The sequence below is a fragment of the Sapajus apella genome, unplaced genomic scaffold (genome assembly GCF_009761245.1).
Source record: "Sapajus apella isolate SASKATOON/1434 unplaced genomic scaffold, GSC_monkey_1.0 scaffold2, whole genome shotgun sequence".
In the NCBI taxonomy this organism is placed as follows: Eukaryota; Metazoa; Chordata; class Mammalia; order Primates; family Cebidae; genus Sapajus; species Sapajus apella.
In genome coordinates this window covers 25,123,397-25,141,233 of record NW_022436942.1, presented here as the reverse complement: position 1 = coordinate 25,141,233, position 17,837 = coordinate 25,123,397, and the positions used below count along the sequence as shown (strand labels likewise).

The window sequence follows — 17,837 nt, the reverse complement described above, 5'->3', positions numbered from 1 at the left end:
CCTAAGACTTGACCATTTTCATGAATTCCGTTCCAGATGTTCAACTTTTCATCATTTTACTTCCTAACCTCTTTCAAATTCTGGAATTTAGGACCTAAACTTAGAAATGAGGGAACCATTGATTCTCCCAACTTCCTCTAAAGTTTGGCTTGAAAATGTTCTGGTATAGCAATTTGTATACGTTCAGGATGACCTTCAGTTTCTCCAGTGCTCTATGTGGAGAACTACTGAAAACTCATGGAATCTAGGCTGCCAAGATAGATTCCTCAGCTTATTTATTTATTTTGAGACAGGGTCTTGCTCTGTTGCCTAGGCTGGAGTGCAGTGGCACAATCTTGGCTTACTGCAACCTCTACCTCCCAGGTTCAAGTGTTTCTCCTGTCAGCCTCCTGAGTAGCTGGGATTACTGGCACCTGCTAATTTTTGTATTTTTAGTAGAGAAAGAGCTTCACCAGGCCGGGCGTGGTGGCTCAAGCCTGTAATCCCAGCACTTTGGGAGGCCGAGGCGGGTGGATCACGAGGTCAAGAGATCGAGACCATCCTGGTCAACATGGTGAAACCCCGTCTCTACTAAAAACACAAAAAATTAGTTGGGCATGGTGGCATGTGCCTGTAATCCCAGCTACACAGGAGGCTGAGGCAGGAGAATTGCCTGAACCCAGGAGGCGGAGGTTGCGGTGAGCCGAGATCGCGCCATTGCACTCCAGCCTGGGTAACAAGAGTGAAACTCCGTCTCAAAAAAAAAAAAAAAAAAGAGGAGAAAGGGCTTCACCATGTTGGCCAGGCTGGTCTCAAACTCTCATCTCAAGTGATCCACCCGCCTCGGCCTCCCAAAGTGTTGGGATTACAGGCATGAGCCATCACACCCGGCCAGATTCTTCAGCTCTTGGTCTTACCTTGGCTGGGTTTGAGCTTGGACAACGGAGGCAATTCATTAAAACTTAAAAGGAGATCTAGCTTAATTCCGAAGTGAACAATATCTGACGAGCTAATAATTTATACCAAAATGTGCCTTTTAAACATAACTCATTTTGAGACTAAGCAAAATCTAAGAAGCCTCTTGGCTTGATTCTGAGGATATATTGGGAAAGGTTGTAGGTTGATTTTTCCTGGTTCCCTCTGTATATACGTAGATGGGATTCTGGGAAATTCTGGCCCTTGCCAATATGGAGGCTTAAACCAACTCATTTCCCAGGGTACATTTCTAATGACGTTCCTCTGGGACAAGCTTCCCTGTACCATCTTTTTCTCAAACCCCTGAGATCTGAAAACTTCTAGAACTTCCCTAGGGTTCTTATTGTTTGGGAGAGAACATATGCAAAGGAGTTAAATAGGGAAAATAAAATGTCAAAAATGTTATAAGTCAAAATCTAAAGGTATTCTTGCACATGAGAATCTCATTTCTGTAGCAATGAAAATTTTAATTTGGATAAAAATCACATAGGCATGAGGTTGCTGGGGAACGTAGAAAGGAGGGGCTCAGGTGAGGGTATGTAGCACATTTATCAGGAGGTAAGATCTCCATAGCTTCCTACCCCTCCTGGCCTGGCCTTTTGCTGTGGTATCCAGCCTCTGGGAAGAACTTGTATGGAGAGCATCTCTACTGGGGCTATCGGGTGACCAGGTAGGGGACAGAGTGGAGCAGCTGTTCATCTTAACTCTCTCTTTTCTCCAACCTGTGAAAAAAGATGACTGGGCACATATTCAGATGTCCCCTGGTATAGTCCCACCTTGTTGGCCAGCTGCAAACTGCCAGCTCTAATAAGAGGGCCAGGTTAAAGACACCAGAAGCAGCTTTCTCCACATCCCTGGTCCCTGGAGTCAGTGATGTCAGCATTTGGGACTGCGACCTGGCTGGAGCTTGGATTTGCCCACATCAATCAATGCTTCTCCCTGGCTTCAGAGAAAACTTTCTTATAATAAGCAGTCAATGAGTTAGTGCTGGAGCCAGGAATAAGCTCCTTGGGGCCTGGGAGTCATTAGATGAAATATTCCTCCTTCTCTCTGCTCTTAACCAAGTCACTTTCCATCTGGACAACGGCACTGGGCTCGCCTTCTGTAGGTTCATAGGTGACGTAGCTGCCTTTGTTCTTGTACAGGTAAAAGAAGATCAAGATCACGACCGAGAGCAGGATGAGGAAGACCACGGTGATAACAACTTGGAAAGGAGAGGGAAAATGTAGAGATGTTTCAGGATTGAGGATGTCTCAGTAATTCCTGGAGCCAACTGTTTAGATGATTTCCTCACCGTTTTCATAAAGATCGTCTTGTTTTTGTTAACTAGTGTCCACTTCCATCCAAACCCATGTTCTCCCACCAACCCTGATTTCCATGGCACATAACAGCTGGAGTCTCTTGGTGCTTAAGCTAAGGACATATGCTTTTGATTTCTGACAAAACTGAACTCCCTCCCAAACCAGTTCCTGATTCTTATGATAGAAACGGGAAGCAGGAAACAGGAAATAGCTTATCCTAAACAGGAAGTGGTTTCTCTGATCCTCCCCCTCTTTCCTCACCAACTCAACCAACCACGTATATCCTCGTCCCTACCCACATACTCGAGTGTAATGTCCGTATGCATATCTATTTGTGGCCACCTCCCAACCTATCATTTACTGGTAGTGCCTCTGACAGAACCCTCTCAGTCTTTTATAGCTGTGTGTGTGTGTGTGTGTTTTAGATAACTTACAAGCCTGAGTGAGCCCATTAATGGATTTGGTCAGGCTCTCTCTGGTGAGAGATGCCCTTGATCCACAAGGTCCCTTGGAGTTGGCTCAGAGTCTATTACCTGCAATGAGTGCTGTGCTGGCTCCATCTTCTGGGGACAGGGCTTCAGTGGGCCGTAAAATTGGGGTGATCACCAGTTCTGGAAAATTTAGAAAAGCGGAAAAGGAAATGGAGAGAATTCTTTTGTTTGAAAGCGTTATGTTTGGCCTTCAAATTTCACCACCCCACCTTCTCTATTCATAAGTTTATCATTTAACTCCTATAGTAAATCCAAATAGAAAATCCTGGAGAATGGAGGAGAAAATAAACCACCATCCAAAGACAAGATGTGGCTGGATTTCTCCCTGAATAATATAGTGGTTAAGAGCAGGGGGTATAGAGCCTGCCTGACTGGGTTTCACATATGAACTCTGTCCTTTACTAGCTGTGTGACCTTGGGAAAATTACCTAACCTCTATCTGCAAAATGGAGGTAACGACCTACTTTAAAGAGTTGTTGTGACATTGAATAAGCCATTATTAGGAAGGCATATTTCTACATAAGTGAGATCAAATGAGATGTACATGTACATATAGATTATATAGCATGTACATATATTTAGATTATATAGCATGTGCATTTTCTTGGAGCATTCTTACAAGCTCTTTGTAAACATTATTTTAACATAATGAAATCATGCTCCTCTCCTATTAAAAACCTTTTTCTACTCTTTCAGGATAGGCCCTGCAATTTGAAAGGTTCTGAAACAGGCCTCTCCCTTACCCTAAAATAGATCCTGTACCCTCTCCTGCTATGGGTTTATTTTTCCTTCAGAACGTGAAAGTCCCACCCTAAAGTCATACCCAGGGACAGAACAGGACAAAATGAGTGCTCTCCAGAAGTCCCTTTTAAGTGTTTACACAGGAGGTCAGGAAGCCCTTCCGTTCTTTCCTATTAGCATTTTAATGTAGCGGTTACTGCAGGATAGAGGTCTCCTGGGGAAAAGCGGCTGGCTGACCCTGGCATCACCCACAGGAGGCACCCGGACCTGACTGGCATCCCATAAATAGCAACACTCACCCACTGTCTCCTCTTTGCTAGGCCCTGTGCTAGATGGAACGTCGAGCAAAACAGACATGGGCCAGCTTCCTGGGCTCGCCCTCCACTGCACCCCACAGCTTGCACAGTAAGGAGCTGCCGTCAGTGCACTTAGGAAAGCGTGTGGCTGGCCAAGGGGCCTTATTCTAGTCTTCCAGCCAGGAGTGACCTCCCCAGGGAGGAATATCTGAGCTGGGAGCTAAAGCAGGGATAGGAGTTTACTGGGTAACAGGGATGCGGCAGATTCTAGGCAGAGAAGAGCCTGGGTCGAAGCTGTGAGATGGACTGAAAGGCCAGCATGGCTGGAGCAGAGTGAGCATGACTCCTGTCCAGTGCCTGACACATTCAGATTTCCATCCTGAGCAAGTGAAATGAGGGCATCGGCAGTGGTCTGGTGGGCCGTGCTAAGAGGCGCCAAGAGTGTTGAGGGGTCTCTCCGCATGGGCCCAGGGGACCCTGATGAACCATCCTGGTCCCACAATAGAGAAAGCAGAGGCAGGCTGTCCAGGGTGCTTCCCCCTCCCAGGGCCAGGCCAAACCTTTCTCCACTGATCCCCACTCTTTGTCTAGGAATGGTGGTACCTTCAGCCACTCTGTGGTCTTGGGCAAATGGTTATTGTGGTGTTTTATACACACACACACACACACACACACACACACACACACTCACTCTCTCTCTCTCTCTCTCTCTCTCTCTCTCTCTCTCTCTCCAGGTTTTTATCCACAGTTCCTGGCTCATAATTCCCACAGACCCTGTCAGTCTTGTGTTATGATGTGGGTGTATCAGAACACAGGAGTGGACCTCAGGAAACAGAATCTCTCCAGCCTTCTCCTGCCCTCCCTTCACTTGCCCCAAGGCAGGACTCTAATCTTCCCCTGCCTTTCCAATGGTGGGTCATAAGATCCTCATTCCAGAGGGAGAAATTGGGAAAGGAATGCTGACATCATGAAGCTTCCATTAAAAAGTTAAGAGGACGGCTGGGCACAGTGGCTCACGCCTGTAGTCTCAGCACTTTGGGAGGCTGAGGTGGATGGATCAGGAGTTTGAGGCCAAGACGGTGAAACCCCATCTCTACTAAAAGGACAAAAATTAGCCAGGTAGGGTGGCGGGCACCGATAATCCCTGCTCCTCAGGAGGCTGAGGCAGGAGAATTGCTTGAGCCTGGGAGGTGGAGATTGCAGTGAGCCAAGATTGCACCACTGCGCTCTGGACTGGGTGACAGAGCAAGACTCCATCTCCAAAAAAAAAAAAAAAAAAAAAAAAAATCCAAGAGGACTGGGCTCAGAAAGCTTCAGCATGGCTGGGCAGGGTGGCTCATACCTGTAATCCGAGCACTTTGGGAGGCTGAGGTGGGTGGATTTCCTGAGCCCAGGAATTTGAGACCGGCCTGGGAAACATGGCAAAACCCTGTCTCTACCAAAAACACCAAAAAAAGAAAAACAATTAGCCAGGTGTGGTGGTGTGCACCTGTAATCCCAGCTACTTGGGAGGCTGAGGAATGAGAATTGCTTGAACCCAGGAGCGGGAGGTCATGAGCCAAGATTGTGCCACTGAACCCCAACCTGGGTGACAGAATGAGATCCCATCTAAAAACAAAAACAAACCCCAAAAAACAACTAGTGGAACATGCAGAGGTTCCTGAAGGATGGTGCACCCAGGGAGGGCATGGAAGCTCCGCCTCCTTCCCCATACTCACCCTAGACATGTCCTCATTTGTATCCAATGTAATATCCTTTATAAAAAATCAGTAAACACATTGTTTCCCTGAGTTCTGTGAGCCACTCCAGCAAATCAATTGAACCCCAAAGCTGGCGTTAGCAAGGCTGGGAACTCCAACTTGAAACTGGTTGGTCACAAAATTTGGAGGCTGAGACTTGTGACTAGTGTCTGAAGGGAGGCGCAGCCTTGGGGACCCAGCCCTCAGCCCTCAGTGTTTGTCACTATCTCCAGATAGTGTCGGAATTGAATGGGAAGACGCCCATTTGGTGTCTGCTGCGGAACTGATTGCTTGCTGGTGCAGAGAAATTCTCAAATATTTAGGGGTCACAGAAGTCTTCTATGTTGACTGTTGTGTTGTGAGAACCGAGGAAAAATGATTTTAGAGTTTGTCTGAAACAGCTATACATAATGTGTTTTAGATGGAGTCTCTCGCTCCATTGCCCAGGATGGAGTGCTGTGGTGTGATCTTGGCTCACTACAACCAATGCCTCCTGGGCTCGAGTGATTCTCCTGCTTCAGCCTCCTGAGTAGCTGGGATTACAAGTGTGTGCCACCATGTGCAGTTAATTTTTGTATTTTTAGTAGAGATGGGGTTTGACCATGTTGGCCAGGCTGGTCTTGAACTCTTGGCCTCAAGTGATCCACCAGCCTTGGCCTCCCAAACTGCTGGGATTACAGGTGTGAGCCACTGTACCTGGCCTATACATTTTGATTTATTCATCCATTCTCATCTGTTACCCATAGGAACTACATTAACCAACACTGAAGGTCTACTGTGAAGATTAAATGAGAGAACATGTAAACAACATATAGTAGCTACTACTTAAATATTATTTAAGGTGACTTTGTTCATATGCTTAGCAATTAAAAGGAAAAGCTGGCTAGGCACAGTGGTTCATGCCTGTAATCCTAGCACTTTGGGAGACCAAGGTGGGAGGGTTCCTTGAGGCCAGGAGTTTGAGACCAGCCTGGGCAACACAGCAAGTCTCTGTCTACAAAATATATATATATATTTATATATATGCATTAGCCAGGTGTGGTAGTATGTGCCTGTAGTCCCAGATACTCATGAGGCTGAGGTGGGAAGACTGTGTGAGCCCAGGGGGTTGAGGCTACAATGAGCCAGCACTGCGCTACTGCATTCCAGACAGTGAGACCCTGTCTCAAAAAAACAAATAAAAGGGAGAGTTGCTCCGGGTTTGAATCCTGCCTAAGCATATGACTAGGTGACCTTGAGGAAGTTACTAAACCTCTCTGAACCTGTTCCTTTTTTTTTTTGGTAGAGACAAGGATCTCACTATGTTGTCCAGACTGGAGTTCAATGGTACAATCTTGGCCCACTGCAGCCTTGACCTCTTGGCCTCAAGCAATCTTCCTGCCTTGGCCTCCCAAAATGCTGGAATTACAGGCGTGTGCAACCACGCCTGGTGGTAACCTCAGTTTTTTGATCTGTGAAATGGGAGTGTGGTGTACAGCTTCTAAGATGGCTCACAATGATTTCTGCCTCCTGGTATCGACACCCTTGTGCATGCCTCTCCTCTTGTATACAGGTTGAACCCAGTGACTTACTTTTTTCGAGATGGAGTCTTGCTCTATCACCCAGGCGGTAGTGCAGTGGCACGATCTTGGCTCACTGCAACCTCAGCCTTCCAGGTTCAAGTGATTCTCCTGCCTTGGCCTCCTGAGTAGCTGGGACTACAGGCACGTGCCACCATGCCCAGCTAATTTTTGTATTTTTAGTAGAGACAGGGTTTCACCATGTTGGCCAGGATGGTCTCTATCTCTTGACCTCATGATCTGCCCGCCTCAGCCTCCCAAAGTGCTGGGATTACAGGTGTGAGCCACCATGCCTGGTCATCCAGTGACTTGCATTTAATAGACTATGGCAAAAATGATGGCATGTAACTTCTGAGATTAGGTTATACAATACTGTGACTCCCATTAAAGAGAAGCCCTGAAGTTTATCTACCTGGTCATGACTTCACACTTCTCACCATGCATGACTTCGCACCTCTCACCATCCTCCCCAAAATCTCCCAGGGCTGCACTCCATCTTTCTACCCTTGATCCAGAGTTCTATACAGTTGTTCCTAGTTTTGTTTTCTTTAAACATTTGAGAATTTAGGATGTACAAAGCATTGAGAACATTAATGTATGTCAGAAGCTTGAAGATAAGTAATTTCTGTTCAATTATCAACAATAATTTACTTTGTACATTAGGCTGAGTGTGGTGGCTCATGCCTGTAATCCCAACCCTTTGGGAGGCAGAGGCAGGAGGACTGCTTGAGGCCAGGAGTTTGAGACTAACCTGTACAATATAGTGAGACACCATCTCTATTTATTTTTTTTTTAAAGAATATATGAAGGAAGCCGGGTGCAATGGCTCACCCCTATAATCCCAGCACCTTGGAAGGCCAAGGCAAGTGGATCGCCTGAGCCCAGGAGTTGGAGACCAGCATGGGCAACATAGCCAGACTCCCATCTCTAAAAAAAAAAAGTTAGCCAGGCATGGAGGCACACACCTATAGTCCCAGCTACTTGGGAGACTGAGGTGAGGGAATCATTTGAGCCCCGGAGGTCCAGGCTGCAGTGAGCTGTGACTGTGCCACTGCACTCCAGCCTGGGTGACAGAGTGAGACCCTGTCTCAAAAAAAAAAAAAAAAAAAAAAAAAAGGATAAAGGTGGGAAGAAGCCAGATGATCACAATTAAATACAGACAGTTATGCTACAAAGTGCTCTTTTAACATGAACGAGCTCAACAGTGACAGATAACTTAGGGGAATGATGTCAGTGTAATGCAGAAGTCATGTTGGTTTATATGCAACTTCTTTATTTTTAGTTTATTTTCAGTTATTCATTTTTTAATTTTTAAAAATTGAGCAGCCCCTAAAACCAAAAGTGGTTCATAGGACTCCCCACCCTCTTTAGCTTTAGTGTTTAACATGATCAGAAGCAAGCTTTCTCACAGCTAGAGAACATTTTAGCAATATAGGAAGAACTTTAGAAAAAAATTCAACAGAATGCCTTGCTGGGATGCAGCTACTGGTTGGTTTCCATTAATATGAAGCCATCTGGTAAAGCAGAAAGTGCAGATGAAGAAAGGTGCAAATAAATTTACCTCAATATTTAAAAAGTGTCAAGAAGGCAGACCCTACATCAGATTTTTTTTTTTTTTGATCTAGAGTCTCTCTCTCTTTTACCCAGGCTGGCGTGCAGTGGTATGATCTCGGCTCACTTCAACCTCCGCCTCCAAGGTTCTACCTATTCTCGTTACTCAGCCTCCCAAGTAGCTGGGATTATAGGTGCATGCCACCACGCCCGGCTAATTTTGTATTTTTTAGTAGAGACAGTTTTGCCATGTTGGCCAGGCTGGTCTTGGACTCCTGACCTCAGGTGATCCACCTGCCTCGGCCTCCCAAAGAGCTGCGATTATAGGCATGACCCACCATGTTTCCTTTTTGTAGATGTAGATTCCAGAGAGCCTTCTTTTCTAATAGATACCATTTCATCAAAAATAAAAATCTGGGCTGGGTGCAGTGGCTCACACTTGTTATCCTGGCACTTTGGGAGGCCAAGGTGGGCAAATCGCCTGAGGTCAGGAGTCTGAGACCAGCCTGGCCAACACGGTGAAACCCCATCTCTACTAAAAAAATACAAATATTAGTTCCACGTGGTGGTGGGTGCTTGTAATTCCAGCTGCTTGGGAGGCTGAGGCAGGAGAATCACTTGGAGGCAGGAGAATCACTTGAACTGAGGAGACAGAGGTTGCAGTAAGCCAAGATGATGCCATTGCACTCCAGCCTGGGTGACAGAGCGAGACTCCGTCTCCAAAAAAAAAAGAAAACACATACCTCAGTGTATAGGCTGCAAAGGAATGACTAGGACTTAAGGTTCATTTAAGGTTAATGCTAGTGGAGATCTAATCCGCCAACATTTTTATTGGGGCTGCTTTTGTATTTGTGAGGGCTCTGGTTACAAAGTTCCATAAGTTTCGAGTGGTCTGCTCTAAACCCTGTTTTTTTTTTTTTTTTTTTTTTTCTTTTTCTTGTGAGCCCTCTTATTTTCAGTAATGCGATTTCAGAATGTGAGTCTTTTAAAAAATGCACATAAAGCCGGGCACAGTGGCTCACGCCTGTAATCCCAGCACTTTGGGAGGCCGTGGCGGGGGGATCACAAGGTCAAGAGATCAAGACCATCCTGGCCAACATAGTAAAACCTCGTCTGTACTAAAATATAAAAATTAGCTGGGTGTGGTGGCGCACGTCTGTAGTCCCAGCTACTCGGGAGGTTGAGGCAGGAGAATTGCTTGAACCTGGGAGGTGGAGGTTGCAGTGAGCCAAGATTGCGCCACTCCACTCGAGCCTGGTGCCTGGTGACAGAGCAAGACTCTGTCTCCAAAAAAAAAAAAAAAAAAAAAAAAAGCACATAAAATTTTACAGCAGAAAGGCATATATTAGAGGCTATCAGAGACAAGAATAATGTCAGGAAGCTCTATGTAACTCAGGAGACAAACACATTTGAAGGACAATTTAAAAAGCATTATATTTGGAACAAGAACAAAGAAAAAGCTAGGCTTGTTGTTTGGGCCTGAAAGGGTCAGGTTGGAGGAAACAGAGAAAGAATTCCCTCAGGCCTTTTCACCTCTGTCTCCTATCAAAGAGAATCATTTTTTTTTTTTTTTTTTTTTTTTTTTTTTTTTGCACTAAGGAGCAGTAGAGCCTTAGGGGACATAGAGTAAGTGAGCTCAGGTGAAGCAATGAAACCCAGCAAGTACCAGGCTAATCTAAAAGGGACCGGATGACAGCCAAGGGCACTGCAAGAACTTGTAAATGGGATTTCTGTTGGTGACATAGGAGCCTCTGAGAAAGAGAAAGCGTTGGGAACCTGAAGGGACACGGAAGGAAGGTGGACTGTGTAAAGAAATGGTGAGCTGCCGGTGGCTCACACCTGTAATCCCAGCACTTTGGGATGCCGAGGGGGGCGGATCATGAACTCAGGAGTTCGAGAACAGCCTGGCCAACATGGTGAAACCTGTCTCTACTAAAAATACAAAAATTAGCTGGGCATGGTGGCGGGCACCTGCAATCCCAGCTACTTGGGAGGCTGAGGCAGGAGAATTGTTTGAACCTGGGAGGTGGAGGTTGCAGTGAGCTGAGATTACGCCACTGCGCTCCAGCCTGGGCAACAGAGCGAGACTCGGTCCTCCCTCAAAAAGAAAAAAAAATGGTGAGCTTGATGTGATTCCCCAGCAAAGTTCTAGAACACAATATTACGGCCTGTTTGGGGGGCTCTGAACTTGAAACAGCAAGCATTAGTAACAGAATGGGACTACTGAGAGCAAGCCCAGGCAACAGAGTAAGACTGTCTCAAAAATAAAAATAAAAAAAATGACAAACATTGTATGATTCTACTTATATGAGGTGCTTAGAGCAATCAAATTCATAGAGACAGAAAGCACTATGGAGGTTGTAAGGGGCTGGAGAAGGGGAAAATGGAGAGTTAATGTTTAATGGGTACAGAGTTTTAGTTTGGGAGGATGAAAAAGTTCTGGAGATGCATAGTGGTGTTGGTGAAGGTATAACAACGCGAATGTACTTAATACTGCTGGACTGTACACTTGAAAATGGTTAAAATGGTCAATTTTATGCTATGCATAATTTTATCACAATTAAAAAAAACCTCTCTTTATACAATTAAAGACAGACAATAAATAAATAAGTAAAAGATATGCTATCTTAGGTGTTAACTAGCACTATGTAGAAAAATAAGCAGAAAAGGGGATGGAAAGCTGGGAAATGGGTGAGAGTTGCAGTTTTTGTTTTGTTTTGTTTTTTAAGATGGAGTTTTTCTCTTGTTGCCCAGGCTGGAGTACAGTGATGCAATCTCAGCATGACGCAATCTCGGCTCACTGAAACCTCTGCCTCCTGGGTTCAAGCAGTTCTTCCTCAGCCTCTGGAGTAGCCGGGACTACAAGCGTGCACTAACATGGCTGGCTAATTTTGTTATTTTTTGTAGAGATGGGGTCTTCCTATGTTGCCCAGGCTGGTCTCAAAACACCTGGGCTCAAATGATCCTTCTGCCTTGGCCTCCCAAAGTGTTGGGATTACAGGCGTGTACCACCCTGCCTGGCCCAGGTTTGTATTTTAAAGCAATGTTTCAGGCCAGGCGTGGTAGCTCACACCTGTAATCCCAGCACTTTGGGAGGCCAAGGCAGGTGGATCACCTGAGGTCAGGAGTTCGAGACCAGCCTGGCCAACATGGTGAAACCCCGTCTCTACTAAAAATACAGAAAAATTAGCCACGCGTGGTAGCACATGCCTGTAATACCAGCTACTTGGGAGGCTGAGGCAGAAGAATCACTTGAACCCAGGAGACAGGGGTTGCAGTGAGCTGAGATCGCATCATTGCACTCCAGCCTGGGTCCGTCTAAAAAAAAAAAAAAAAAGCAATGTTTCTCAAATTTTGTTGTGCATAACAATCTCCTACAGATCTCGTTAAAATGCAGATTCTGATTCAGGAGATCTAGGGTGGGGCTTGATTTCCAAAGACCACACTTGTGAAACCCTAAGACCACCATGTGGACAGGAAGCCCAAAGTTGCCTGGTGGAGGATGAGAGGCGTTACGGAGGAAAAGCAAGCACCCCAAGCTCAGCTGATAGCTGGCACCAACTGCCAGACATGTGAGGGGGGCCATTTTGGCCCTTCTAGCCTAGCAGAGCTTCCAACAGCAATGCATGATTGAACAGGGATTGATTTGAAAGGATCCCTCTGACTGCAGTGTGGACAATAGGCTGTGGGAAGGTGGGATACATGTAGAAGCAGGGGGTACCCCACACAAGTGCACAGTTGCATCTACCAAAGGGGGTGTCTTTTTCTTTTTCTTTTCTTTTTTTTTTTGAGACAAGGTCTTGCTCTGTTGTCCAGGCTGTAGTACAGTGGTGTGATCTCAGCTTATTGCAGCCTCTGCCTCCTGGGTTCAAGTGATATTCCTGCCTCAGCTTCCTGAGTAGCTGAGATTACAGGCACACACCACCACACTTGGCTAGTTTTGTATTTTTAGTAGAGATGGGGTTTACCATGTTGGCCAGGCTGGTTTTGTGAACTCCTGACCTCATGATCTGTCCCTCCTCAGCCTCCCAAAGTGCTGGGATTACAGGCATCAGCTGCATCCGGGCCCTTTTTCTAATTTGCATGACAGCATTGATTGCCTTTGCAGCAGCTCAGTGAGAAAGTGGTGGGACTCTGAATATAATCTGAAGCAAAGACTGACAAGATTGGACCTGGGGTGGAGTCAAGGATGAGGGCATGGAGTTATGTGAGGGGGAAGCCTGCAGGAGGAACACATTTGGAAGAAACATGATTGCTTACTAGATATCAAAGTTCAAATGTCAAGACTAGAATTTTGGGGCCGGGTGCAGTGGTTCACACCTGTAATCTTAGCACTTTGGGAGGCCGAGGCCGGAGGACCACTTGACCTCAGAAGTTCAAGAGCAGCGTGGGCAACATAGTGAGACTTCATCTCTATTTAAAAAAATATATATACATATGTATATTATATATATGTATGTGTGTGTGTGTGTATATATATATACACATATACACACACATGAGGTTGAAAAGTCATTAGATACTTAAGACCATAGACTGAGGGAGATCACCCAGGAGTAAGTGCAGATAAAGAGGACCCAAGACTGAGCCCAAGGAGACTAGGGAGTAGCAGCTAAACAGCTTTCCCCATGCAGAGATCACAAATGACCTTTACAAGAGAAGTTTTGGTGAAGTGCTGAACACAAACCTGTAATTTAGGGTGGGTTCAAGAAAGAAATGGAAGGAGAGGAGCTGGAGGCAGAATATAAATAAACGCTTACACAAAATTGCTCTGTAAAGGTGAGCAGAGAAATGAGGCTGTGACGGGATGGGAAAGGGAGTTCAAATTCGTCTTTCGGATGGGAGACACGTCAGCATGTTTGCATACAGGTAAGAATGACTCAGGTGAGAGAAACAACTGATGAGGCACAAAAGTCCTTGAAGGAACGAGATCTAGAGCACAGAGGGGCTGGCTGCAGACAGCAGCAGAGACGGTGCCATTAGCAGGAAAAGCCAGAGTATACGGGTACAAATGCAGGCAGGAGGTCCATGGTGGGGGATGGGAGTCTTTGGCAGTTCTCTTCTGAGAACTTTAATTTGCTCAAGAAAATAGGATCTTAACTGGGCCCAGTGGCTTGTGCCTATAATCCCAGCACTTTGAGAGGCCGAGGTGGGAGGATCACTTGAGGCCAGGAGTTCAAGACCAGCCTGGACAACATCATGAGACCCTGTCTCTAAACTTAAGATTTTTTTATTTGAGATGGAGTCTTGCTCTGTCACCCAGGCTGGAATACAGTGGTACCATCTCGGGTCACTGTAACATCCCCCTCCCGGGTTCAAATGATTATCTTGCCTTAGCCTCCCAAGTAGCTGGCATAACAGGTGCCTGCCACCACACCTGACTAATTTTTGTATTTTTAGTACAGACGGGGATTCACCATGTTGGCGGTCTCGAACTCCTGACCCCAGGTGATCTGTCCTTCTTGGCCTCCCAAAGTGCTGGGATTACTGGTGTGAGCCACCATGCCCAGCCCACCCAGCCTAAAATAAGATCTTAACTGGGCCCAGTGGTTTGTACCTACAATCCCAGCACTTTGGGAGGCTGATGTGGGAGGATCTCTTGAGGTCAGGAGTTTGAGATCAGCCTGAGAACATTAGTGAGACCTCCATCTCTACAAAAAAAACCCAAAAATTAAAAAAAAACAACCAATAGCTGAGCATGGTGGCGCACACCTGTAGTTCCAGCAGTTTGGGAGGCTGAGGTGGAAGAATTGCTTGAGCCAGGAGTTGAAGGCTGCAGTGAACTATGATTGTGCCATAGCACTCCAACCTAGGTGACAGACCCTGTGTCTCGAAAAATAAATTAATTAATAATTATAAAATAGGATGTAAGATAATCAGTTGAGAGTGAGTATAGGGAGGGGCTTAAGGAGAACTGAAGGTGCTACATGAGTAGATAGCATCAGAAAACATAAGATAAGATTATTTATAGGCCGGGCACAGTGGTTCACTGTAATCCCAGCACTTTGGGAGGCTGAGTTGGGTGGATCACCTGAGGTCGAGAGTTCAAGACCAGCCTGGCCAACATGGTGAAACCTGTCTCTACTAAAAATACAAAAATTAGCTGGGCATGGTGGTGGGCACTTGCAATCCCAGCTACTCGGGAGGCTAAGGCAGGAGAATCGCTTGAACCTAAGCCTGGCTATAAGGCCTAAGTGAGGCAGTAATTGGTTGTCAAGGAATGAAGTGATGCCAGTCTAGACAGAGATTCTTTCACTGGGGTTTAATTTAGTCGTTTTCGAACTGATATTTTTATGTCAAATCATGCAAGGGCCAAAATAAGGCCTTTATGTAATTCAAAATAAAAATTATTAAATCATAAAACAAGCATAAGAAAGTCCAAGGCTGGGTGCAGTGGCTCATGCCTGTAATCCCAACACTGGGAGGTCAAGGCTGGAGGATTACTTGAACCCAGGAGTTCAAGGCCAGCCTAGGCAACATGGGAAGACCCTGTCTCTACCAAAAAAAAAAAAAAAAAAAAAAAAAAAAAGCTGATAGTTGAACCCTGAGGAGGGTTCAAGAGGATTGCACCACTGCATGCCAGCCTGGCTGACAGAGTGAGACCCTATCTCAAAAAACATATATTGAACTTAAAATTCTTGGCAAGATTTTTTTTTTTTTTTTTTTTGGTGTTATGTTTTATTGGTGCCTTCTACACAGGCTGAACTAGGTGCCCTTTGGGTAAATGCAGATCCTACAGATCCAGGGCAGATTCAACAATTTTTAAATTTTTTGTACAGGTGGGGTCTCATTGTGTTGCCCAGGTTGGTTTTGAACTCCTGGGCTGAAGTGATCCTCCTGCCTCAACAACACAAAGTGCCAGGATTATAGGTGTGAGCCACTGTGCCTGGCCCTGACAAATTTGTTAAAGGCTTCAAAGCTAGAGGGGCAGCCAATAAACAGAGACAGATTTCAAATGACTGAAGAAATGCACCAAATTGAACAAGATGAGAATTTAACAAATTCCTCACTCTTAGGTTCAGGAAGTCAACTACTCACAGAGAATGGAGAAGCTATGGCTTAGCAGCATCATATGTAAAATACTTAAAGGGGCTTCCTAAAAAACCACTGACACCAGAGAATATATTCCAAAACAGCAGCAGGAGATATTGTGTAATTCTTAATGATTTTAATTTTCTTCTTTTCTTTCTTAGAGACAGGGTCTTATTCTGTCATCCAGGCTGGAATGTAGAGATGTAATCATAGATCACTGTAACCTCAAACTCCTGGGCTCAGGCAATCCTCCCACCTCAGCCTCCTGAGTAGCTGGGACGACAGGTGTGTGCCACCATGCCTGGCTAAATTTTTTTGTTTGTTTAGATGGAGTCTCGCTTTGTCATCAGGCTGGAGTACAGTAGCCCGATCTCGGCTCACTGCAACCTCCGCCTCCTGGGTTCAAGCAATTCTCCTGTCTCAGCCTCCCAAGTAGCTGGGACTACAGGTGCCCACCACAACTCCCGGCTAATTTTGCCTGGCTAAGTTTTAAAGTTTTTTTGTAGAGATGGAGTCTTGTTATGTTGCCCAGGCTGGTCTTGAACTCCTGGCCTTTAAGGGATCCTGCCACCTTGGCCTTCCAAAGTGCTTGGATTACAGGTGTGTGCCTGATTTTTGTTTTCTTTTATATGCTTTCCTTTATATTCCAAGTTGCTCACAATGATAAATAATTACTTTTATAATCATAAAAAGTTAAAAGTTGCTGTTATTTTAGGCACCAGCAATATAAACATGGTCTAATAACAGAGGGGATAGCACTGCTCTACTTTGCACCACTCCTAGAACGCTGAGTTCATCTGGGTGTCACGATTGCTTTTTTTTTTTTTTTGAGACAGGGTCTCTGCTAACTGTAACCTCTACGTCTTGGGTTCAAGTTCTTCTCCTGTCTTAGCCTCTCAAGTAGCTGGGAGTACAGGCGGGCACCACCACACCCTGTTAATTTTGTATTTTTAATGGAAACACAGTTTCCATTAAAACATGCTGGCCAGGCTGGTCTCAAACTCCTGGCCTCAAGTGCTGGGATTGCAGGCATGAGTCACCGCACCCAACCTGGGTGTCACCATTTTGAGGTGAGCAGGCCAACCATGTCATATAAGGAAAGCTTGCAAGAGAAAGCCCAGAGAGAAAAAAAGGGAGCCTAGAACTAAAATTCTGTCTTCTAACATGACAAGGCATGACCTGTACAAAAGAATGAACAGCGGAAACTGGAAGAAGACAGATGTCTCCCCAACAGAAGGAAGAGCAAAACTGGACAAAAGCTAGGTGGCATCTTGGAGAGAGGATTCTTAGTACAGAATGGCTAACTGAACTAGCTGAGCATCAGAGCCCCTCTTAGCCTTAAATTTTGAATTTTTATAAATGGAAAGTGTTCTATTAGAATTCTCATTAAAACCAAATTTTAAAATAAAAAATGTAGACATACTTAGGATGTCTATCTGAAGGGGAATGATGAAATAAGTTACAGGCCATCCATTCTGGAAACAGTTGCTAAAAGAACAAAAGAATATGGTAGATCCACACTATTACTGGGACAGGACATATCGTTAGGTGAAAAAAGCAAATTGCCAGGTAGTATATGTAGTATGACTCCATCTTTGTTAAAAAGAAAAAAAAAAAAAGAAAGAAAAGTATCTTGATCTAAAAGTCTTAACGAAAAAAAAAAAAAAAAGTAAATTGGCAGGGTGCAGTGGCTCACGCTCATAATCCCAGCACTTTGGAAGGATTGCTTGAGGCCAGGAGTTTTGAATCCAGCCTGGGGAACATAGAGAGACCCTTGTTGTCTATATATTTTTAAGTAACATTAAAAAAACCCCATGCATATATATGTTTGTACATAGAAAAGGTCTAGAAAGCTATTTTCTGAGGGGCATGTATTACCTTTTAAATAAAAGAACATGCTTGGTGAGGTGGCTCACATCTACAATCCCAGCAATTTGGGAGGCTGAGGCCAGAGAATCGCTTGATCCCAGGAGTTCAAGACTAGCCTGGGCAACATGGAAAAACCTTGTCTCCACAAAAAATACAAAATTAACTGGGAATGGTGGCATGCACTTGTGGTCCCAGCTACTTGGGAGGTGAGGTGGGAGGATCACCTGGGCCTAGGAAGGTTGAGGCTACAATGAGCTGTGATTGAGCCACTGTACTACAGTCTAGATGAAATTGAGGCCCTGTC

The 17,837-nt window shown here is 45.2% G+C and overlaps 1 protein-coding gene across 1 annotated transcript in view; it reads right to left on the bottom strand.

Annotated features, from left to right (window-relative positions):
- Positions 1-1,395: 1,395 nt before the first annotated feature.
- The window catches only part of SMAGP (small cell adhesion glycoprotein), a 24,726-nt gene continuing 8,284 nt past the window's right edge, over positions 1,396-17,837 (bottom strand). The window contains exons 3-4 of the mRNA XM_032284795.1: positions 2,789-2,866; positions 1,396-2,158 (exon numbers count right to left, since the gene is read on the bottom strand). Of these exons, the coding sequence (XP_032140686.1) occupies positions 1,980-2,158; positions 2,789-2,866 (257 nt within the window). The 3' untranslated portion in view covers positions 1,396-1,979. The remainder of the gene's footprint in view (positions 2,159-2,788; positions 2,867-17,837) is intronic.